At 43.2% G+C, this 25,127-nt stretch overlaps 1 protein-coding gene across 4 annotated transcripts in view; it reads right to left on the reverse strand.

The window, feature by feature from the left end:
- The window catches only part of Plce1 (phospholipase C epsilon 1), a 281,607-nt gene that overhangs the window by 13,239 nt on the left and 243,241 nt on the right, over nt 1-25,127 (reverse strand). For 2 of the 4 annotated variants that reach the window (XM_040744913.1, XM_040744910.1), the window contains exons 19-27: nt 24,850-25,008; nt 18,538-18,667; nt 16,440-16,481; nt 15,275-15,396; nt 14,340-14,457; nt 10,288-10,419; nt 8,505-8,795; nt 2,771-2,934; nt 813-1,074 (exon numbers count right to left, since the gene is read on the reverse strand). In XM_040744913.1, the coding sequence (XP_040600847.1) occupies nt 813-1,074; nt 2,771-2,934; nt 8,505-8,795; nt 10,288-10,419; nt 14,340-14,457; nt 15,275-15,396; nt 16,440-16,481; nt 18,538-18,667; nt 24,850-25,008 (1,420 nt within the window). The remainder of the gene's footprint in view (nt 1-812; nt 1,075-2,770; nt 2,935-8,504; nt 8,796-10,287; nt 10,420-14,339; nt 14,458-15,274; nt 15,397-16,439; nt 16,482-18,537; nt 18,668-24,849; nt 25,009-25,127) is intronic. The other 2 variants (XM_005063631.4, XM_040744911.1) reach the window with 1 other exon arrangement.

Below are 25,127 nucleotides of genomic sequence, written 5' to 3' on the forward strand. Positions count from 1 at the left end.
AAACAACATACAGTCATTATGTGACTGTACTTTGAAGAAGCCAAAGCAAGGAGAGAGAGAAGACATCAGGCTTCTGACATCTTGATTGTGGCTCTCCAGCCGTCCAGACTGTGAGAAAACAAATTGGTTGTTGTATATTGTCCTGAACATTCTACCAACTCACACATTGACCAGGGGCTGCTTGCATAGGAAAAGAGAACAGGAAGCCAACAGAAAGTGGGAAAGCATAACATGTCTGTGCAACCCAGAGGGTGTTAGGTTGAGTCAGCATCCTGGAAGCACTTCAGAGGCAGAATCTCAGCCTGCACCCTAGACCTACTGAACAAGAGTCTATATGTTATTACTGAGAGCCCAGGAGAATCTTATGCACATCAAAATTTGTGCAGCAGCACAAAGAGCCAACATTCCTGAGGACCACACCGAAGCCGACCCACAAGTCAATGGTACCAGCCTCTGCCTTTCATCTCACAGCTACGCTTCTGCTTCCGGTACTGCTGGGCCTCACCTGCAGCTGTGACTCACTTTGTCACTATTGTGCCCTTATCGCACTCCAGCTCTCCTTCCTTTGTTGTTTTTGTTTTGTTTTTCAAGACAGGGTTTCTCTGTGTAGCCCTGGATGTCCTGGAACTAGCTCTATAGACCAGACTGGCCTTGAACTCACGGAGATTCACCTGCCTCTACTTTCCCAAGCGCTAGGATTAGAGGTGTGTACCACCACCTCCCAGCCCTTCCCTTGGTTTTATTTCCTTACTTCAGTCTCTGCTCTAAAATGCCCTCGGCACTGCAGATGCCATTTGGAAACTTTGTTCTACCTCGTTTTAAAGCTTTGAGTGGAATGATTCTCTGAGCCGTTATTGCCGAACTGTTGTTTTCCACAACGGCAAAACGAAGAAATACAAGATCTTCAAAGTGAACCCGGAAGAGAAACTGTTCGTTCCACATGGGGTTCAGGGGGTTCCTATGGATGGGCTTTGTGCGGAAATGGCAGCTGTCCAGGGGCATGCCCAAGACATCAACCTCGATGCATGGACTTCCGGTGCTGTTACTGGGGCACACATTTTGGCCAGAGATGATCTGAAGGAAAATATAAAGGATCAAGTTAACAAAAGATGAAAGAGAAACAAAGAAATCACCAGTTATCTTACTTTCTGTCCACAGAGAATGATGCAATAGGTATTGTGAATTAGTAATTAAAACGTGTAAACACAAAACAATATAGGGAAACCCTGTCTCGAAAAACCAACAAGACAAAACAAAACAAAACAAACCCTGTAAACAAACACAAGTGTTTGTAATCCGTTAATCATGTGGCTAGAACCATTTGAAAATCCTATTGTGCTTATAGCATTCTCTTAAACTGATAAAAAAAAAGAAGCACTGAAATGAAACTGCATTTCTTACAGAGAAAAGAAAACCCTATTCCAAAGAAACAGGAGTTTGCCATTTACTTTCTATTTTGAACACTGCCGGAATTTATTTTACAACTATAAAATCTTCAACAGATTTGGAGCAAAACATGGAATACTGTTAAGAGAAGTTAATTCATGGCAGAATGAAAACAAAACAAAACAAAATGATGAAATGAGTATACCAGGTTTCTAGGTGTGGGTTTGAGAAGGTTTATTGTAGACATGAGGGAGAGCACAGCCAGAGGCATCAGGAAGGGTCCAGACTGAACGTGGCAGGCAGACTGAACAGGGCCATGTGAGGAGAGGGGGCAGGGAAGAGGGGAAAGCCAGAAACCAGGAGGCCAGGAGAGCGGGAACCAAGAGCAGCAGCCAAGGGGCAAAAAGGCAAAAGGACCTAGTAGCCAAATGGCTGGGTTACATAGGAATCCGGGAGGTGGGGGAAGAGAAGGCCAGCCCTGGACTGGAGAGTTTAGGACAGGGGCCGGGTATGCCAGTCAGCACATCTCTGCTACAGGTACAGGCCTCTGTTGAGAGAGGCTTTAATGTTAATAGGTACCTCAGCCACTGCCCAGGGTTTCCTCGTGACCTACAGTAGCCTTCTGCAAAAAGATAAACCAACATTCTACCCTTGCTAAAATGGTCTAATACAGAAGAGGCAACTGCTGCCCCGGCTTAGGGTGAGAATGTGGGTGATAGGAGAATGTGTGAGTAGGGTTAGCACAGGGATTTGGAGATCATGAGGACGCTTCCTTTGGGAAGAGAAAAATGAGATTTAAAGATGGAGAGAAGTAATGACTCTGCTCTCTCTCTCCCTCCCTCCCTCCCTCTCTCTCTCTCTTCACTCCCTTGCTCCCTCCCTCCTCTCCTCCCCTCCCTCCCTCATCTCCTGTCTTCATTTTTTTCTCTGTTAACTAAGAGGGAGCAAATTAATGAGGAAGTAGAGGTGACAAATGACCTGTAGTTCTTTATTTCAAGGCAGCAATATGCAGACTTAGTGATGACTTAAGAAACAGGCTGCACAAGGTTAGACTAGAAACAGGAAATATGCCTCTCTGTGTGTATACCCTGATGCCAGTCTGTGCCATCTAGGAAAAAGCTCAGTATTTACGGGGACACCAAGTTATGAATCTGTGTACCCTCGAAGACACAATGACCGTTCATGAGATAAAGCAGGCATTTTCTAACTCCACCTGCTCGACTCAGAAACACACAGTCTGTGACAGCGAGCCTAACCTCAGTCACTGCTTTCTGAGAAGCAGGAAATTGCTGTGGGAACCTGTGGTACCCTGAATTCCAGACCGTTGATATTTTCTCTCAGAGGCTTAAATGCTATATCGCTCGGACCACAGGGGAATACTCACAGTTAGAGAATAGATAGCAGGATCCATGCTGTCTAGGTCTCTTTCCAGTGGAGAAAACTTCTGGTACATGGGGCAGCTTTTATCCCACAGGACAGGGGGCTTCAAAACATAACCACAGCCACCATTTGCCTCAAACATTGCAGCATTTAAATGTAAAGGAAGATCTGCAGAACAAACACAGCCGAATTTACACGTCACAAAGAAGAGATAACCAGCCACTCATGTGCTGGCTAGTTTTTGTCAGCTTGACACAGAGAGAGTTATTTGGGAAGAGGAACCTCAGCTAAGAAAATGTCTCCATCAGATGGCCTGTAGGCGACTCTGTAGGACACTGTCTCCATGACTGATGTGGGAGGACCCAGTCCACTGAAGGACATGTACTCCTGAGTTGTATAGAAGCTGACTGAGCAAGCTTTGGAAAGCAAGCCACTAGGCAGTGTTCCTATATGGCCTCTGCTTCAGGTCTTGTCCTAGTTCCTGTCCTGACTTCCCTCAGTGAAGGAGTGTGACCTGAGAGTTGTAAGCTGAAACAAACCCTTTCCTCCCCTAGCTGCTTTTGCTCATGGTATTTTAGCAATAGAAACCATTAGACACACTCCCTAGACTGATGAATGCTCACTCTGTGCCAGGCTGTGTTAGGAGGCATGGAGATAAAGAGGTGCTTCAGGTAACAGAGACAACATCACCAACAGAAAAAACACCTTCCTCACCGTCTAATGAAATGCCCCATGTTCCAACTCCAAGCTGGGTTATGCCCCTTAAAAACTCCTTTTGCAAGGAAAATGTCATCATAGCCATCAGAAACCTTATGTAGAAAACATCATTTTATGCTGAAGTTTGGAACAAAATCATTATTTTGGGAAAGAATCATTCCATTTTTTTTTATCCATAAATACCAAACCACGTAGACAATTTTATGACCAGTTCTTACTATTTCAAAGGTAAGATAAAATCTTAATGATACAAGAGAGAAAAACAAGAAAATCAGCATTTCCATGAAATCTTAATTTCAGCCCATAATTATTTTTTTACCTCATTTTATAGTTAAATATGAAAAAAGTCATCACATATGATTCACATCATGTCTACAGCTTCCTCCATCATAAACTTTAGGAGCCCTCACAAAGGCTTCGAGTGTTTTGTCGCCAGATTTTACTTGGCTCAGTTTTTGATGAACGACTGCACAGTTTCTGGACTCTTACACACTCACACGCTCATCTGATGGCTCAGTCTGTATAAACCCTGCCCAAATGAGCAAAGGGTTTATGAGACACACCTGACAGATGTTCCCGGTGGTAGATTCCTTCCATGTGCGGAATGAACTTTGCTACATGAACCAACATCAAGGAAAAGTGGACTAAGTGCCTTTAAACAACAAAGGCTTGGCCCCTGCTCTGTATCTTGTGTGTGAAACTTTTCCATGTATCTGAGGTCGGCCAAGTGCATGTGCAGGAATTCCTGGAGAAGATGTATTAGGCACGCTGGGCCTTGGTCTCCTCCGTTGAATTAGTGCACAGCGCCCATTTGTCAGGTTCCTTCCAGGGCTTAAAGAGGCTATGCTGTCCCTTCCCTGGCCATTCTGTGACCACGAAACAGTCATATCTGGGATGGCCGAGAGCAAAGCAAACAAGCTCGCTTGAGGTGACTAAATATGAATGGATATTTATCCCAATTTGGAAACTGGATACAACTTTATGAGCACGGATATGATACCACAGTAAAAAAAAAAAACCCTGTCTGACCTCATGATAGTTTTCCATCAAAACTGTGTTTCTGCACATACTCAAAAAATCCAAAGGGAGGTAAACCCCCAAACCAACAAAACTTCAAGCCCACACACTTCTAGTCTTAAGCATTACAGAAAAAGAACAATCAATTAGCATTCTTAACTTCATTTAGGCGTGCTGTTAGACCTTTTTAGCACTGTGTCTAACCTAATCACTTTTTTAATGTTTTGTTTGATTTTTGAGATGGGGTTTCACTGTGTAACAGTTCTGGCTGTTCTGGAACTTGCTCTGTAACCAGGTTGGCCTGGAATTCACAGAGATTCACCTGCCTCTGCCTCCTGAGTGCTGGTATCAAAGATGTGCACCACCACTGCCTGGTTCTAATAGCTTTTTAAACTTTTTTTTTAAAGACTGGGTCCCACTGTGTATACCTGGGAGACCTGGGAACTTGCTATGTAAACCATGCTGGCCACAAACTCACAGAAACTGGCCTGCTGCTGCCTCATGCTGGGGGAATCTGCCTGTCTCTGTCTCCAAGTGTGTCACTCTCAGCTTTTAAAAACTCTAGGATCCCATTTGCTACTACAGTGTGTAAAACGGATTTCTGTGAAGCTGCTCAGTTTGAAATAAAGAGGGGCTCAAATCTAATCCTCTTACTGTCTCCTAGGGAGGCCTAGTGGTCATCTGCACTTTGGAAACCTCTGTTTGCAACCAAATGAAAGTACATGGACCATATACCTGATTGGCCCATTTGAACCCACACATGTGAGGGTAGAACAGACATACCACTGTCTGCATGGTCTCCTATTCTTAAAAGCGAGGTGGGAGGCAGATACCACACTCTTAACAGTTCAGTTACCCTTGTATTTGGGATTTTGAAAAATCACTATGAAAACTGCAACTCTAATCCAATAAAGCATAATAAATGCTTTTTAGAAGAGGCTTTTCTTCTGACTGGAGTTGCAATGCTTACATTCTTGTGGGTTCTGTATATTGAGCAGGATTCATTCTGGCCCAGAGGAAAGAGCTGGGGTGGACTGTTGCCCATGGTAACCACAGCTTTGCATGCTAGCTTCAGGTTTGCAGGCTCAGTGGTTGCTTTTATTGAACATGGGTCACTTCTGACCTTCTTGGAGTTGACAGGTCATCTGGAAGCTTGAGGATAGAGGGTCCTAGTTCCATAGACACACCCGGGAGGCATCAAGCTCCCCTGACGTTTACAAAACGGCAACGTAAATGAGCCCTGTGAGATGGGGATGCTGATGGGGCACAGGGAGGGCCTTGGAAAATCAAGTGCTTCTTCACCTAGGGATTGTTTTGAACAAGTGAGAAACGGCTGTTCTGACATTGATTGCCCATTTGTCTGTTTGGATTCTCAAATCACGTACTCGGAAGATGTCTTGTTATGATTTGAATGTGAGATGCTTCCCAGAGGTTTGCACGCTTAAACACTTGCTCCTCAGATGGGAGCCATTTGGGAAGGGCTGTGGAACCTGGAAGAAGTTGGTCAATCGGGGTGGGCCTTGGGGTCCACTTCTTGCTCCTTCTCTGCTTCCTGACTGCAGATGCACTGTGACTAGCTGGCCTCTGCTTCTCCCACCATGCCTTCCTTGCTATGATTAAATGTGTCCTCTCCAACTGTGAGCCAGAATAAACCTTTTGTGGTAGTTTGAATGTAATGGCTCCCATAAACTCTGTGAATGGCACTACTGGGAGGTGTGGCCTTGTTGGAGGAAGTCTGTCATTGTAGGGGCAGGCTTTGAGCTCTCATATATGCTCAAGCTACACCTAGTTCAGCCTACTTCCTGTTGCCTGTGGGTCAAGATGTAGGAAGTTCAGCCTCTTTTCCAGCACCATGTCTGCCTGCACGCACACCACCATACTCCCAGGCACCATGCTCCCCAACCTGATGATAATGGACTAAACTTTTGAAACTGTAAGCCACCACCTCAATTAAATGTTTTCCTTTATGAGTTGTCAGGGTCATGGTGTCTCTTCGCAGCGATAGAAACCCTAAGAACCTTCCTTCTATCCTTCCTTCCTTCCTTCCTTCCTTCCTTTCTTCCTTCCTTCCCTTTTATAATTTATTTTTATTGTATGTGCCTTGGTATTTTGCCTATATGTCTGTCTGTCTGAGGGAATCATATGCCCTGGAACTGGAATTACAGACAGGCATGAGCTGCCTTGTGGGTGCTGGGAACCCTCAACCCTTTTTTTTGTCTTTAAGTTGCTTCTTGTCAGGTATTTTTGTCACAGTGAGAATTAACTAACATGTCAATGTGAAAAGTAACAGAGCTGCACCCCTCCCCCATGCAGATCCATAGCTTCAGATTGTAGAGAGGCTGACCAAGATGTTGCTGCAGCTCAGGGCAACTCTGACTGATCATCCGCTGCCTGTTAAGTGTCGACTGAGGCTTCGGTCACAGTTGCATAAATGAAGGACACACAGATGTTGCATGCGCAGCAATGGTACATGTTTAAGGCTCAGTGAACTGAACTGAGAGAGAGTAGGTGACAGCACTCTTTCCGGGTTGCAAGGCTATGCAGGGAACCTTGCTGATGAAACAGTCACTGTTTCCCTCGAGTGGGGCAGCTCCAGCAGGTGCTTCCCACTTGGTTTGTAGAGATAAAGACTGCAGAGGTGAGTGGAAGGCACTCTGGGGTTCAGTTTGTGTTGCGGGCTATGGCTTGGGCTCAGGAGTGGCAGCTTCTTATATTCCCTTTAGCTAGGGTGCCCTTTGCCATGGTTGGAGCCAGCATGTCTGCACCAGCCCTGGCACCTGGGGAGCAGGGCGCATCCCAAGCCAAGCATACACACATTTCTTTGAGGAAACCATTCCGGTAGTTATTTTGGTGCACTCAAAAACTTAAGTAGCATAATAGCTTAGGAAGCCTTGGACACAGGGCTACCGACAGAGCCAAGGCGGTGAAGCCACAGGCCACTTGTGAAAGATTGAAAAGAAATGGAAAAGCAAACTGTACGACTCTGAAAATATTTTGCTATTATTTCCATTTGTGAGTCCAAATCATACTTTTTTTTTGCAGCTTATCAAATATCCTTGAAGAGAGCTAATGGTTGTGCAGTGCTTCTCCAGGGCTAGGAGCTTTTCTAGTTGCTGCTCTGTCTACACATCCTAGGTACACTCAACTAAAAACAGTAAATCTGGTGAGGGTGAAACAAAGCACGGCAGATATCAATTAGTCGATGTCTTTATGTCAGCTGCAGCTGACACCAGCGTCAGGCACCTGGTTATCCCAGAGCTAAGAGCTGTGGTCTAATCTCAGCTTGAGACAGGGCCACACTGTGGTTTATGGTTCAGCATGGGTTCAGGTTACATTCATGTGAGATGAACAGGGGGCTGCTGGCACCTCTGCTGTCCAAAAGAAGCACTAGATTTTGCATGAGTTTCTAGGAAACATTACTCATTTTCCTTCATCACTGCATGGAAACAAAATGTCTTAGTCCCGGAACTCCCAGAGAACCTGAACTTACTAAGGCATGCTGCAGCCTTGAACAAGCGAAGCATCTAAACAATGTTTGAATAACACTATTACATTTTTCTTTGAGACAAGCTCTCTATGTAGCCCAAGCCAGCCTCGGACTTGTCAGTCTCTTCCCTAAGCTTCTGGAGTGCTGGAATTCAAGATAGGTACAGCGACACAGGCCGCTACCTCCCGACTTGCAGAAACAAAGGGTTAATTAAGTGATGATAGGGAATTCCTGCCCTCATAGAGCTTTAAAATTCAGTCGATCAAGAGCAGTTTGTGTTTACAACGTGCTTTTAAAAGAGTCATCCATCACCCGCTTCTCTATCAGACCAACTCTAAAACGTCAGGAGCACAATTCCTGCCAGCTTCAACTTCGCATCCTTTGTGTTCCTCCGCCACGTACGTGTTCCCCAGTCTGGACTCTTTTTTTTTTTAGCCGTGAGAAAACAAATGTTTATGGAACTGCGTTTGCTGAACACGAGAAGATGTAGAAAGAGGGGAGGACACAGGTTCCTTACCATCCGTCTGGTAGTTGAGGGCCACAAGCTGTATCCCATGGAGCCAGAACATGAGGGGGTTGGGATTGGATGAGTCGATTCGGGTCGCTGCCGGGTAGGTCCTCAGCAGCTGACAAGCGGTGTGCTGGATTAGTTTCTGAGAATACCTGCGACACAGACGTTTGGCGGCGTTTTCATTCAGTGAGGAGATATGATAGCATTTGGGAGTTCTAATGATAGCGCTGAGGGATGTGCTTGGGCTGAGTGGCGAACACGATTCCTCCCAGGTTTGCCGAATTCCTTCGTTGGAACCTAGACCCCCCCCCCAAAAAAGATCAACCTCTGGTTAATGTCAAAACTTCAAACATTGTCGAAAGAGTAATCCCAAGAGAGCACCAAACACACAGTTTCGAGAAGGAAGCAGGGCAGAATATATCTAGAATTTTACTTTGAGTTAGTTTGCTACCTTGAAACATGGTGGCGACTGAGTTTTTTTTTTTTTTAATTTTAAATAGCTTGTTTTACATGTCAATCCCAGTTCCCTCTCGCTCCCCTCCTCCCGCACTCCCCTTCCACCCTCCCTCCCACCCTATTGCCAAATCCTTCCACATAGGGGATGTCTAGAGTCTATCATTTTACTCTTGGTAGGGTCAAGGCACTCCCCTAAGAGTCCAGGCTGAGAGAGCATCCCTCTTTGTGCTATAGGCACACGAAGACTGTTTGTATACCAGGGATAGACACTGATCCACAACTCAGGGTCCCATAGGTTGTCCAGGCCTTCTCACTGACACTCACATTTGGGGGGTCCAGATCAGTCCCATTCTGGCCTCCCCACTGTCGGTCTGGGGTCCAAGAGCACTCCCCTGTTCAGATCAGCTGTCTCTGCTGGTTTTGCCAGCCCATTCTTTGCCAATTTGCTGAGTTTTAAAATGAGAGTGGCAAGCAAGGCGAGGTGTGACTCAGTGATAGGACACACATCTAGCATGCACAAGGATCCGGGTTCAATTGCCCCCCCACAATAAAAAATAACACCAAGATAGTAACACCAATTTAAATTGGGCATCGAGAAGAACTTTTGCCTCGGTACATCTTTGTTCTGTGTGTAATCTTTACAAATACAAAGTCTGTATGTAACTGTATGAAACTTACAAGAAAACAAAACCCTCTAAGCAAGCCAAATGTCCTATTGGTGACATAGTTAATAAATATCCATGTAAAGGAATATCACACAGGCACACAAGAGGAAAAGACAGAAAAGTGTACAGACTATTGTATGACCACTGAGAGCAACTAAGAAGTTAAACAACTATGTTTGGTTACATCCCATTTGGATTTTCCTTAAAATAAGTTTATTTTTTCTTGAACAAATTACAGTGAACTTCCCAGTGGGTCATCTCTAAGAAACAACATCATGACACTGATAATGGAAGGAATTTTAATCATCTTATGTACCAGCTGGACTTTTAAGTAGGGGAATTTATTATATTTAAGATAAAAAGTAATTAGAAATAAAATGATGTATCTTCTGGATAAAAGATGCAGTTCCAGGAACCATCTGAACTGTGTAAGGTGCTTCCAATTTTACTTTTGAGGCAAACAATGTGAGATTATCTTCAGTAAAAATGTTATTTTTAGTGAGTTAAGAGATAAATTAATAATCAAAAATATTTATGTTGCACTTAGTGTAAACATCTATGAAAATAAAAGTGAATTTCAAAATTCAAGGGAAGTGGTTAGATGGAGAAGAATCTGAGTCACCCAGCATGCAAGACCAAGCAAAAACACTGAGAGAAGGTGACTTTACTTTTTCCAGATGTTCTGTTGAAGGATGCTGTCTCCCCTGGGCTCATTCTGCCAGGATTGTTGCCAAAAATGGACTTCCTGCTTTTCCTTTCTTTCCCTCTGCTAGAGCCAGATGAATTTAGAGTCGACAGGCCTGTTCTCATAAAAAAGAAAATAAATAAGCCAAAAGCCACAGGCTAGAGAGCTCAGCTACATTTTCCATCCTTGTTAATGTGTATGTTGAAGTCCTACTATTTATTCCTTTGTTACACAGCACAGAAGACCCATTACACTTTAACATGGTTGATAATAGTATTGTAGGCAATTCTAGCAAAGTTTATTTAGACAGATGGAACAAACATTGCATGGTTATCAAAGAATAATCCCCAAATTACAACACACACACACACACACACACACACACACACTCACACACTCACACTCCAAATGAACTGTGTGCCTGAAAAGAGTTTTAAAATTGCACGTACAGAATATGCTACAGTTTAGATCTAATTCCTAGAGGCTAACAATTCAACTTGGGGAAATGAAAGGATGAATATGAGCCAGGGCATAATGTTGTCGACATTATAAGCCTTCTGGTATTCTTTGTTGAGGCCTTGTGGGCTTTCATTTATCCATATTAGTATGCTTAACTTATTATTGTTGTCTCTGTTTAGCTCATGTTTAGACAGTCACAATAGTGAGACTCTGGGCATAGCTTCTTCGTAGGAGACACAATCTCATTGTAAACTCTCAGGTCCCCTGGCTGCTACAATCTTTCTGCCCCTCTTCCACAGTGATCCCTGAGTCTGAGATACAGGAGTTGCTTTATAGATACATCCTTTGGGACTGGGATCCACAACTCTGCCTTCTAATTGGTTGTGGTTTTCTGTAATAGTCAATTAAGGAATGCTGAAAGAGGGAGAAATGGTCATGCCAGGGAAGAGTACATCAACTGGTTATCTAATACCATACGGCCAGCCCCCAAAATGTATATACAAGTGACAGTATACAGACCAATCAGGCTGACTATGTATTTAGGAATATACATACATGCATGCATACACACACACACACACACACACACACACACAATTAACAATTAATGGAAAAAAACCAGGCCACGAGTTTGAAAGAGAAAAAGGAGGAGTATATGGGATGGCTTTGAGGGAGAAAAGGGAAGGAGGAAATGATGTAATTATAATCTCAAAAAATGAAAGAAATAATTCAAAAAAGTCCTTCTGGCATGATCTTTGACCAAACCATAGGTTTTTCCTTATCTAAAAATGAGTGCCATTGTAGGAATTACTCATAGGATTAGTCTAAGGGTTCAATGGGAAAGATATGATGATGATGTTTTATGGCTTTTCTCTCTCACTCCTGGTCCAATCACTCCTGGGTCCTTTATGGCAGGCGCAGTGCCTGGTACACAGCAGAAACTTACGTGTTTGCTGAGTGAGAAAATGAGTGCATACCACCTACACCCAACTCTATTATAAGAAGAGTGACTTAAAGGCTCCAAGGAAGCCAACTGACAAGAACTCATCCCTATGGCTGTTAGAGAATGACTCCACACTCTGCAGCAGTTGGGAGGATTCAGAAAATGGAATGCCAGCAGAGAAAGAACAGAGAAGTGTTTAAAAGCATAGATGGTCATATCTGACACTGCGTGCATGACCAAGACCCAGGGACAAGATAGCCCAGGGACCAAAGGTAAATCCAAACTCTACTTTAAAAAAGTAGTGATGAAATGACCCTTAGTAATATTCTGCTATGCTCATAGATACAACCATCATCAGAGAGGCTTCCTCCTGTAGCAGATGGGAACACACAGATCCACAGCCACATATGGAGAGGAGTGGAGGGAGAGGGAGAGGGAGAGGGAGAGGGAGAGGGAGAGGGAGAGGGAGAGGGAGAGGGAGAGGGAGAGGGAGAGGGAGAGAGGGACTGACTTTGGAATACTCAGAGCTCAGGGAACCATGTGGAAGATGAGGCAGATAGAGTGCCTGAGGGGATGGAGGACACCAAGAGAACAAGACCCATTACATGAACCGAGCAAAGGTCACATGATCTCACAGAGACTGAAGCAGCAAGCACAGGGCTTGCACAGGTCTGCAACAGGTCTTCTGTGTGTGTCATGGCTTTCAGTTTAGTGTCTTTACAAATGCCAGGAAAGTTTACTGAGCTAATAATCCCACTTTTTTGTTTGTTTGTTTGAGAAAGGGTCATTTAAAGTTGCCTAGCATGGCCTTGAAATCATTCTGTAGACAAACTTCCAATTCACAATTCTGCCTCAGCCTCTGAAGCAGCTGGACCATAGGCCTGTGCTCCTGGGACCAAACTAGATAATGCTGAAAAGTGAGATTTACTGAAACTGATACGATAACTTATTAATTTATCAAACACAAAACCAGCAAGGTAACAAAATAAACATTTTATAATTTCCTCATGTACATCAGAAAATTTTATAATAACAGTTAATTTTTAGAAGTTATTACAACAGTTATACAAGAACATAATTTTAGTTATTCTGAGAAAGGACATAAAATTATAGACAGGGTAGATAAACTTCAATTGCTAACAAACAGCATAAAGTATGTGCTGTGCCAGGTCAGAGGGACAGCTCAGTGGCTAAGGGCACTTGCTGTTCTTGCAGAGGACCTGAATTCAGTTTCCAATACCCATAGCAGATGGCTAACAATAGCTTGTTATTCCAGCTCTGAGGATCCCAGGCCCTCTTCTCATCTCCTGGGGCATGGCACACACACACACACACACACACACACACACACACACACACACACACTTTGTAAATGTTTTAAAACAATGCATTAGGAACAATAGCCAGGTGTGGTGGTGCATGCCTTAACCCAAGCACTTAGGAGGCAGAGGCAGGTGGATCTTTATGAGTTGGAGGTCATTGTGGTCTACACAGAGGACAGCCAAAGCTATATAATCAAAACAAGAAAACCAAACCAAACCAAACCAAATCAACCAACTAGTCAACCAACCAACCAAACAGAAAACAACTACATGTCCATCCTGCACTTCAATTCAGGGTTGGGCCATATGGCCCCCTGACACTATCACAATTCTCTATTTGGCATAACTTTATCTTTCCCACTAAACTGAAATATCCATGAGAATTTGGGCTCCCAGTCTCTCTCAGTCCTTGAAAAGACAAAGTCAATTGAATTGTTTCTATATTTCTAGTGTTACCTGATTTCTCTCTCTCTCTCTCTCTCTCTCTCTCTCTCTCTCTCTCTCTCTCTCTCTCTCTCTCTCTCTCTCTCTTCCTTCCTTTCTTTTTTGAAACAGGGCCTCACTCTATAGTTCAGAATGACCTAGAATTCACTACATTAGACCGCACTGGCTTTGAACTTGTGTCAATTCTCTTGGCCCTGCCACCTGAGTGCTAGGACTATAGTGCTTGCATTGATTTTTGAACAATATGGCTCACACTTGATCTGATGCTGATAGGTTAACTTTCTTCCTCTATAATGAGATAAGCATCACTGGTGTTAAGTACAACCACTGCATACTTACTTATGTGACATAAATCATGCCCTGTGAAACTAAAAAGGTAAACATTTTAGGTGTATGTATGTGTGCCTACTTGTGTATATGTACAACATGTGAATGCCTGGGTGGGAGGACTCTGATGAGATGGCTCACCAGTGAGGAGCACTTGTCGTTCTAACAGAAGACCTGAGTTCAGTTCCCAGCACCCACGTGGCAGCTCACAGCTGTCCATAACTCCAGTTCCAAGGGATTCAGTGACCTCTTCTAGTGTCTGAAAGGACCAGGCACACACATGATGCACATATACTCACACAGATAAAACACTCATGCACATAAAATAAAAATAAACAAATCATTCGAGAAGTACAAGCGGAAATCCACTAACCTTGGAGAATTATTATGAAAGGTCAGAGACCATGTGTGGGAATTATGGGAATTATTAATTTCCGTCACACAATTCAGTTGTTTCAAAATATTCATAATACCCCATTAAGTAGTACACTTTTACCCTTTGTGACTTCAAATATTAGAGTGGTTATTGACTACTCTTACCTGGAAATTTTACTGCCTGGCAGTAGATGATGAGGTCAGAGAGCTCTGGTGCAATCTGTCTGCTTTCCTTTTTGTTCTGAGGGAGGTAAAACTCCTCCCCCAGTTCCATGTCATATACCTTTCAAGGGAAAATGACACTGTTTTACCAGAAAATGGAGTCTCCTGACTCAGGATCCCCAAAGCACTTCCTCTATTCGTCTCCCGCATTGCCAGCATGCTTCCCCTTCCTCAGCATTTCTCCACTCTCCTATGCCAGCACCTTTCTGGGGGAAAGGGGTGTGTCTAGTTCATCCTTCCTGTCTCTCAGGACGGAATCTATTATCTTATACATGGAGTAGTCGACACACATTTGTTGACTTAATAGAGGACTGCAGAGCTTTGGCTCTGCAGCTGTCTGAATAGATTTTGTTTTCAGTGTCTATAGGCTGCGAGGCACCTGAGGGTGAGACCTGGGTGCCTCATGTGTCTTTCTGGTCTCTGTGTTACTATTGCTAACTCTCTTCATAATCTGCTTTCCTTTTATCTTCTTGGTGTAGATGACTTTAAAACCTCTTACAATTTCTTGAACAACCAAATTGTCTTCTTGGCCTGAATGCCCTGTTTCTTTGGATGTGGGCAAAACGTTATTCTTACACAGCATCTTCGATCCTCTGACAATACAGTGAGATCACTATGTTTTTTATTTATCTGCAAGCTTTGATTTGATCCTAAACCATCCATACCCTGTGCCACTGGAGGTGTCTCCACACAGACACCTCCAGTAGGTTTTGGCTGGGTGAAATAATGACAAGTGGCAGGCAGGCGTCTTATGCCATCTCCATGTAGTCTTTGGCATCTGAGGGAAACTGATTGAGAAAGGGAGGGGAGCGGAGTCCCAGATGAAAGGGACAGACTACCAAGTTCCAAGAACCACATCGAGAAGACTCGTCTCCTACCTTTCCCTTATTGCAAGAAGAGTTATCTGCTTTCTTTATCCTCTTGGGGATTTCTTCATTGTACTCAAACTGAAGCTTGTCAGCACATGATTTGTTTTCAGGTTTGTCTTCCAGAATATTGTCTGAAAATGAGTGATCAGGCTTCAATGAGGCAGAACCAAATGCGTCCCTTCAGGGCTTTGTGTGAGGGTGTCCAGCCACCTGCACGGATCTACAAAACTGAGGTGCCGGCTACACATTACTAAAATGATGACTTGAAGCACAGCTTAAAACCTGGGTATGTACTTAGCTTCAGTTCTATGGGCTCATTTACCAGTAGTTTTGGTACCATACAGACATAATTTAAGTGAGAAGGTTCATCTGGCACAGCTGGTGGTGTCCTATGCCAAGAGGCTGACAGCACACAGGTCTGGGGGATCTAGTGGTTGAAGCACTTCTGGGTGGCACATTCATGAGTTAACCAGCCTTCCTTTGAAATGAAGCTATTTGCTTCTTGAAATGTCAAGGCCAATAATCATGGGAGAAGACTTATTGTTATACATTATGCTAAGTTTCCCCATTTTAAATTAATTGGAAAGTAAGGTTTTCTTGATTGTTGTTTTTAAGTTATAATCTTAAGAATTCAATTTAAAAAATTATCTGTGTTTAGTGCATTGGTGTTTGCCTGCATGCATATCTGTATGAAGTTGTTAGATTCCACAGAATTAAGTTACAGACAGCTGTGAGCTGCCACGTGGGTGCTGGGAATTGAACCTCGGTCCTTTGGAAGAACAGCCAGTGGTTTTAACCATTGAGCCATCTCTCCAGGTCCAAGAATGCAAATATTTCTAAGAGTGGTAGATAATCTTAGATTTTTGCCATGTTTAGTATCTCTATTCAGAACAAGTTTAAACGTCTAAGAAGTGTATCACAACTGTACTCTTCTAAAGTGAAAAACAAGAGAGCTAAGATTTCATCCCAGATTTACTAACTTTTTGGACCACAAATGCTTAGACCAAGATATCCTTATAGCAAGCCAGGGCCATGCAGCTTACCAAGAGATCAACAATTTCACCGCATTTCTATGCACAGAAGTGTCACAACTTCATGCTAACCAGACCCAAGACAGTAGAGACTTAATTTGGACATCCATGCAGTTAAAATACCGGGTTCAAATGGTGTTTACCTTCCTGACTGTTAGGAAGAGGGGAAGCAGTAAGCACATCTGCTACAGAGAAACAGAATCAGAAAGAAAATACAGGTAAGGAGAATTAAGACTGAGCCAGATAAATCAAACGAAGGTGTGGCACAAAGCATAGGTTACATCGGCTTAGATCACAGGTTGAGTGAAAAAGTAAGTGACTCAGAGACCTAATATCTTGACTGCCATAAATACAAGGACTAGCAATAATGGAAATGCAGCCAATCCTGGTCCTTGGGTAGTGGATGCAGAAGGAGCAGGAGTTCAAGGTCATAGTCAATTACATAGAGCATTTAAGGACAGCCTGGGCTGTATGAGATGCTGTCTCAAAAAAAAAAAAAAGCAAACATTGTTAATGCTAATCATGCCGTAAGCTGCCCATTCATATTACTAGTTAGTGAGGACTGTAACATTCCCGATATGGCCTTAATTAAATTCAGAGAGATGAGAGAGGCACTGCAACCACCATCAAAATCATATGCTTGCTAAGGCATTTAATGGTTGCCTACGTAAGCTGTCATAGGACAAACTTCACAAGGCATGCCATAACTTCAAGGCCTATTTGGAAGTCAGCCAGCCAGAGGGAACTTTTAAGTGAAATCTGAAATAACCATGACAGTGAACCTCAGCTGTCATAGATCCCAGATGTTTGTGCTGGAAGTGTTTGGCCTGGAACTCATAGAGATCTGCCTGCCTCTGCCTCCCAAGTGCTGTGATTAAAGACAGAAGACTGGCTGATTCCTTAAGTATAATTTTTCATTTAATCTCTGAATCAGTTTGTTTTGCTATGGGACATTTCCATGGGGGCAACTGTGTCAATATATAACTTTTCACATTCTCATGGCTTTTTAGGACTAGGATGTTAATAAATTGTCTTGACTTCATTCAAATTTTATCCCTTTTATTACCTTATGGTATTTTAGATCAAATACATAGGTCTTTAACTGATGGCATGAACCAATCAACTGTTACGGAGGCTAAATATTAAATGGTCAGAATACAACTAGACTGTCACCAGTAATGAAGGCTCTGAAGTGAAACTTGAGTATGAGAAGCTAGTATGTGGAGGGGCTTAGTGGTCTCACATCAACGGGAAACAGTTACCAGTATGGGGACAGCTGCATATTTATCAAATAGTCTACTTTAAGCAGCATGTGTATGCCAGGGATCATGGGGCCTTTGTTATATCAGGAAAACGCTCTGCCACTGGGCCAAACCCTCAGCCCCATACTTAATGCTATGTAGGAGACGGAGTCAGGAGGATCAAGACTTGCAGGTCAGAATTAGGTCTCACTAAAATTTTTTTTATTCAATTAGAAACCTTGAAATTTCATCATGGGAATATTATTGCCTTTTAGAGATCAGCAAAGTGAAAATCCACTATCAGTAATGTTGTAGGAGAAAACATTTTGTAATCTCCTGCTAATGACACTAATTATGTGTAAGTTTTGGCTTGAGGAGAAGGCTTCACTAGGAACCTTTAGTTAACATGACTTATTTGACTTTTAAAAATTGTGTCATTAGCCATCGCTCATGGCTTTCTTTTTGTTGGAGCTGGAAGGAAATGTCTTGTTGGTTTAGTAACCTGAGAACAGGGAGGAAGGAGACAGATTCTCCTCTTCTTGGTGACAGACTACCAGAGGGACAGTATGACAATGAGGAAGAGAGCACTGGGCAGTGAGGCTGTCCCCTGCGGACGTTGCAGGAGAGAGAGGGAGGATTTAGGTAGAGTCTGAAGCTGCTGCCAAGAACTTCTACCACTCCAGAAACTCAAAGGCTGAAAATGTGTTTTTCTGCTATTACATTACCTCTTCCTCTACAAGCCCATTTTAGGAAAGACACCCCCATGGCCCCCCCACTTCTTCCTGTGCTGTCCTTATCTTCCTGGAGTGTGGCTGTGATGCTTAACAGAACCCCTGCTCTTCCTTGGTCCTCACTAAGTGACTGGATTTTCAAACTCCCAGACATTATTCAAATAATCTCTCTGGCTTATCTATGGAATTCCAGATTTATTTTTTGGCGGGGAAAGGAAAAATTATCTAAGCATTTCCCTGCTCACAGAAGCAGGTTCTGTTTCTCTTACCATCAGAAAGGGATTCATAATCATAATCATATTCATCCTCTTCGTCTTCCTCTTCCTCATTACTGGCAGGTGGGGGGTTGGCACTCCCACCAGTGAAAGCCTGTGCTTGCATAGATGCTAACTGATGAGCCTGTAAGATAGTAATAATTAAAGGCTGAGCATGCAACCTACGGACCTTCTGCCTAACCCTTTAAAGTCACTGCCTAGTGCTTACTAGGGTGATGAAAGTGGACTGTCCCTTTGGGTTCCTTTGAGAGAGGAAGAAGTATCTGGATGCAATAGAAATGTCAGTGTGAAACAGGCATTTGCTTGAGGCTTTCACTCCTCGTTTGGGCCCACGGATAATAAAAACCAGCACAGTATCTTGGATTTCATTTTGTATCTGGCTTTTTTACTTGGAGTTACCTGCTTCTCTTGGCACACGGGACTGATGATCACTCAGGTAGTGTCCACCTAACCTGTCTCATCTCCCATCAAGGCTAAGGAACAGAGAGAAGCCACCTTTCCTCTTAAGCCACCTTGGGTTCCCAGAACAGCAGAACCTCATTGAACAGACTCCCGCCCCAAGATGAGGGCAGGTATCCAGGATGGGAAACTGCTTCCTGAATCAGCAGTACTCTCCCAAGAATCTGGTTGTCTCCCAAGGAATAAGGACTTCTTTGGACTACCTGACAGGTCCATGCTGAGACAATGATGAGCTTGACCACTCCCTTGACCGGACTGGTTAACAGTGTATACTGTCTCCTTCCATTTAAAGCTAAAGCTCCTGCCAGTGTCCTGATAATGGACTTGAGGTCACTGAGTTCCTCCATCTGTTCTTTCTCCCAGGGGAGTCACACAGACTAGATCTCTTCTCGTTGCTTTACACCGTTACATGTGCTTCTAATTGAGGGTCAGCGGTTAAGCTGTGTTTGTTGGGGATGCCATAGCCCAGTCTTTGACCCTAAAGACTCTAGACACAGCTTTTTAGATGAATGTCAACATCCTTGAAGAACTTGGGACCTTTTAGAAACAATCTCAAGAAACTTGTGTGAGGTGACTGGATTCCTAGGCTCTCTGGGAAGTTCTGCAAGAGAAAACTCTAAGGCTTGGAAAACTAGTATCAGTCTCAAGGGACTGAGTGAAACAGCCCATCAATTTTAGAGCAGGAAGTCTCAGCTAAGAAATTAATTTTTTGTCTTAAAATAATATTGAAAGTCCTCTGACCTTGAGAACAATGCTAGAATCCCTGTGGACAAGCAGACCAAAAGAATGGTTGCTAGTTTAGAAAACACTTTTTCAACAGACGTTATAAGAACTATAAATCAAAATAACAAAACAGGCTTAGACATTTTAAGAAACCTGGGACTGGACAAATGGTTGAGTGGTTAAGAGTGCATATGTAGAAGCTCAGTTCCAGGCCTGGAGGAGATGGCTCAGTATCTAAGAGTACTTGTTCTTGCAAAAGATCTGGTTTTGATTCCGGGCACCCATGTGGTAGCTCACAACTATTCATAACTTCAGTTCCAGGAGATCTTATGCACCAGGTGTGCTCACAGTGAATAAAGATGCATGCAAGAGAAGCACTAATAGACATAAAATAATGCAAAATTATTTAAAAAATAGTAAGTTCAACATCAGGGGGATCTGATGCTTTTGGCCTCCACAAGTTCCTACGCAGGAACTCTCTCTCTTTCTCTCTCTCCCTCTCTCTTCCTCTCTCTCTCTCTCTCTCTCTCTCTCTCTCTCTCACACACACACACACACACACATGTATGCACACATATAATTAAAGCTAATAAAAATAAACCATTAAAGCAAAAATTTAGGAAATGTGTCAAAACACATAGTAGTGGGTCAAGTGATATTTTCGAGTATAGGATGAACATAAATAATTCTTGGAGGTGTCATCAACATCTGTGAGATAAGAAAGCTGTCATTTCTCCCAGTGAAAAAGATATACATTAGGTATTGCCTAAGTTACTTGGTTTCCCCTATATTTATAATCAGAGGAATTGCTAAATTAGAGATGAGTGAAAATAAAGGTATGAGCTGACAGGATGGCTCAGCGAGTAAAAACACTTGGCACACAAATGTGACAACCTGCACTGGATCCCTGTAGCCCATGCTGGAAGGAGAAAACTAACTCCTGAAGGTGTCCTATGACCTCCATATGTGAACTTCCTCTTTCATTAACATAAATGATCAAAAGAAAGTAAAGACATGGTTTGTTTTCATTTCTATTCTTGGACTCCATGCTGCGTAGTTTTATGTCAGCTTGAAATAAGCTGGAGTCATTAGGGAAGAGGGAACCTCAACTGAGAAAATGTGCCCATCAGCTTGGCCTCTAGACAGCCTGTAGAGCCTATAGGCAAGCCTCTGGAGCCTGTGAGCAAGCCCATAGAACACGTTCTCGATTGATGACTGATGTGGAAGGGCCCAGCTCACTGGGTGGTGCCATCCCTGGCTGGCGGTCCTGGGTGTTATAAAAAAAATCAAGTTGTGCAAGCCACGAGGAACAAGCCAGTAAGCAGCATTCCTCCATGGCCTTTGCATCAGCATTTGCCTCCAGGTTTCTACCTTGAGTTCCTGCTCTGACTTCCATTGATGATGGACTGTGGCCTGAGAATTGTGAAATAGATTAAACCCCTTTCTCCAGAAACTGCCTTTAGTCATGGTGTTTTGCCACAGCAATAGGAACCTAGTCAAGACAGAGTCCCTAACTGGTAGCTATGGACATTACTAAAGTTATGATTTTTTTCCAAGAGGGTTTCTTTGTGTAGCCCTGGTTATCCTGGACCTCGATCTGTAAACCAATCCGCCCGCCTATGCCTCCCAAAAGCTGAGATTAAAGGTGTGTGCCATCTTGCCGTTAATTTTAATTTTTAAACATTTATTGTACTGTGTGTGTGTGTGAGTGAATTTATGTCACAGTATGTATGGAGTTCAAAGGACGACTCCAGGGAGTCGGCTCTTTCCTTCCATCATATGGGTCCAGGGAAGTGAACTAAGGTTGTCAAGCTTCATTGCATGTGTCTTTACACGCTCAGCCACTTACCATCTCATCTTCCCTAATTTTAAAAAATGTGGCTGTATTATCTTTGTAATAAAAATGTACAAATAGGGAAGATGCAGTGGAGGCTGTGTTCACATCTCGATAAAATATTCTATAGTGCTGGGCACCTAGATTATTAAATGCTCACTGGCTAGGTTCAGATTTCTCGAAGTGGGTCTAGGGAGCTTTGTGGGTGCTAATGACTAGTGTGGAAAAACTGAGAGCTTAGCCACAAAATGTAAGGCAAGCCTGGGAACAGCTGCTTCGTTAAACACACCTCAGAACACAGGGCTCTACAGCCTTTATTAAACATGCTAAAGGGTGTCATGATCTCCAGTGCAACATTTCCCACAATCCAGAGCCTGCCTCCTGCCCTCCCTGCTTCCTCCCTCCTCCCACCCTCACTGAAACAGTATGCATTCTTTCAAATATTTTATACACATACCATCTGTGCTGACCTATGTTACTGTGCACTTGGTAATGCATTCCATATTTTATTAGCTGCTTCTTCTACCCTACCCTACTCCTATGCTCCCTTTTTTCTTTTAAACAATGGACCTGTATACAATAAAATAAAATATATAAAATAAAAATTGAGAAGAAGGTGGGGGAGGAAGAGGAAACAGTCTGTGGGAACAATGTTCTGGCAGAAACAGCATCCCCTGCTGGGTGGCCAGTCACTGACATCTAAGGAAGACCAGTTAGAGTATACACACACACAGGATACCACCTTAGCTAAAAAGCTTCACTACAGCGCCCACGCACAGTTCTTACAGCTTTCGGGGCTGAAGCAAACACCAGTTGCTCATAGAGAGGATTTGAAACTTTTGGCCCCTGGAGGAACTTCAGCTCCACAACAGACTTGTTTGGCTAGGGTGGTGGTTCTCAACCCTCCTAATGCTGTGACCCTTTAATACAGTTCTTCACGTTTTGCTGACCCCAACCATAAAATTGTTTTCGTTGCTACTTCATAGCTCTAATTTTACTACTGTTATGAATCATAATGTAAATAGTTTTTGGAAGCAGAGGTTTGCCACAGGGGTCTGGAAGCTCAGGTTGAGAACCACTACTGCGACACTTTTCTTTTTAAAAGACATAGGGTCTCTCTGTGTTTCCTAGGTTAATCCCCGGTTCTTGGGCTGAGGTAGTCGTCCCAGCCCAGTTTCCTTGGTAGCTAGAAATACAGGGACACACCATGGGTGCTCAATGGAGGTAACCTTTAAATTCTTTTAAAGTAATTTGATTAGGGCTGTTCAGTTGTGGGGGCATGCACCGTCTGCCCTCAATACTTCCATCTGTCTTGTTTCCAGGGCATCCTTATGCTGGCCTTTCCTGCCTGACTTCTGAAGGTGATTGATTGAACAACTCTTGCGTTGGGGTTGTGTGGCCTTCAGTTGTAGAATGTGCTCTTCTGAGTACATACATTTCTAAGGATGTATAGGTTGAGGCACTTTTTTTTTCTGAGACAGGGTTTCTCTGTATTGTTTTGGAGGCTGTCCTGGAACTCGCTCTGTAGACCAGGCTGGCAGGCTGGCCTCGAACTCACAGAGATCCGCCTGCCTCTGCCTCCCGAGTGCTGGGATTAAAGGCGTGCACCACCAATGCCTGGCTGAGGCACTTCTTAATTAAAAACAATTTTTATGTGTGTGGATGTTTTGTATGCATATGTGTCTGTGTACTATGTGTGTGCAGTGCCCTCAGAGGTCAGAAGAGGGCCAGATACCCTGGGACTGGAGTTACAGCAAGTTGTGAGCTTCCACATCTGTGCTAGGAATGAAACCTTTAATTCTCTGGAAGATCAGCCAGTGCTCCCAACTGCCGAGCCATCTCTCCATCAGTCTCTTGGGCACATTTTAAAGGAACCCACATCTGGGCCTTCAGCATCTCTGTGCATATACCATGTAAACAATAGGCTCCTTGAAAAACAAGAGCACGGATGACTTCTTACCCCTCTCTCCTATACTTTTCTCAAGGGTTCAATCCTGTTCAAAGAGAGGCAGAGCTCTCACCCATCAAGCATCTCTGTGAAAGGGACACTCAAGAATGTGCAGCACCTGAGAGAAGGTCCCAAGGAAGTAAAGGAGACAAGGGAACACCATTGTATCTTCCTGGTAAATACCTACAAGGATGGACGTCACTTCCTCCTCTTTTCCCTGACTCTTTCCTGACTTCTGCCTATCTTGAAGTGAAAATTCTATATCAAGATGGTCATCATAGGGGTGAGAATATAATGCTTATCTGAATTTTTAAAAATTCAGACTTTTTCAACAGAAGTCTACAAGTAAGGCTGATTGATTCAGCAGTGAGGTCTATTTTGCATATAATATTTGTAGATATATAGATATGAATAAATGATATAATAGGACTTATATCCTGTATATGTTTCAATTTGTGATAAGATTTTTAATGTTCTTAGGAATGTATATATAGGTAGGCTTGGGAGCACAGACCTTCAATTCCAATACTCAAGAGGCTGAGGCAGGAGGACTGCTGTGAATTTCAAGGTAAGCCAAGGGTACCCAGAAAGACTTGTCCCCCCAAAAGTAAACCAATATAAATTGCATGTGAGGCTCACACCTTTTATCCCAGCACTGAGATAGGAGGACTGGAGTTCTAGCTAGCCTTGGCCATTATAACAAGGCAACATCTTTTAAAAAATGAGAGGAAAAAATATGAGAGATATGTAAGTTTTCAAAAGCTGGGATGTTTAAGCAAAAGATATCTGAAGACACTTCCTGGATATACTGGACCTATATGTATAGGTTGGGGATTAAGCACAGTACCCTTGCACCATGTGAGAATGGAACCAATCTTGTGATCATCAGGCCACCATGGCACACTGGGGTCTCAGGGCTGCTGGACCCCCACATGGTCTCCCAAGAACTATACCAAGTCTTACAGGACTGGTAGTCCTGAAGGCAGGCTTTCAGGATATAGGACTTATATCCTGTAAATGTTTCAACTTGTGATAAGATTTTAGGAAGGCTTAGGAGCACAGACCTTCCATTCCAGTATTCAAGATGTCGAGGAAGGGGTCACACATCTTCTCGCTTAGAACAAATTAAACAATGGAGGTACATTTAACATGGGTACAATCCACAAAATAAAACTTTAGGTTAGTGGGTCTATGAATTAGAAATCCCCAAATCAAGTGTTTTAGTTGAGGAATCTCAAGGCTCATAGCTATGCAGGAAGTCATTTGAAAAGTCCAAATGACATTAATTTCCTTGTCCCAAGCCCATGACATAACCCTAACTGGCTTAACCAAAGAGGAGTACCTTTTGTTTTAGGATGTCGACTGGTGTCTGATGGGCCTTTAGCTTCTTGTTTTTAAGAAGCACTTTCTTCCTGAGTTGGTCAGGTGAGGGAAGCATTGGATCATCTGAGAAATCTGTCTCGAATAAGAATTTAGCCACCAGCTTTTCTCCAAACACACTCTACAAAGCACAAAGGAAAACAAATCATTAATGCCTTCTACCTCTACTTGACAAATACATTTACATTCCCTAAATGTACTGAATAGCTCAACTTAGTTGAATTGTTTGAGAAATCCCAG

Source organism: Mesocricetus auratus, unplaced genomic scaffold (assembly GCF_017639785.1).
Source record: "Mesocricetus auratus isolate SY011 unplaced genomic scaffold, BCM_Maur_2.0 Super-Scaffold_4256, whole genome shotgun sequence".
Classification (NCBI taxonomy): Eukaryota; Metazoa; Chordata; class Mammalia; order Rodentia; family Cricetidae; genus Mesocricetus; species Mesocricetus auratus.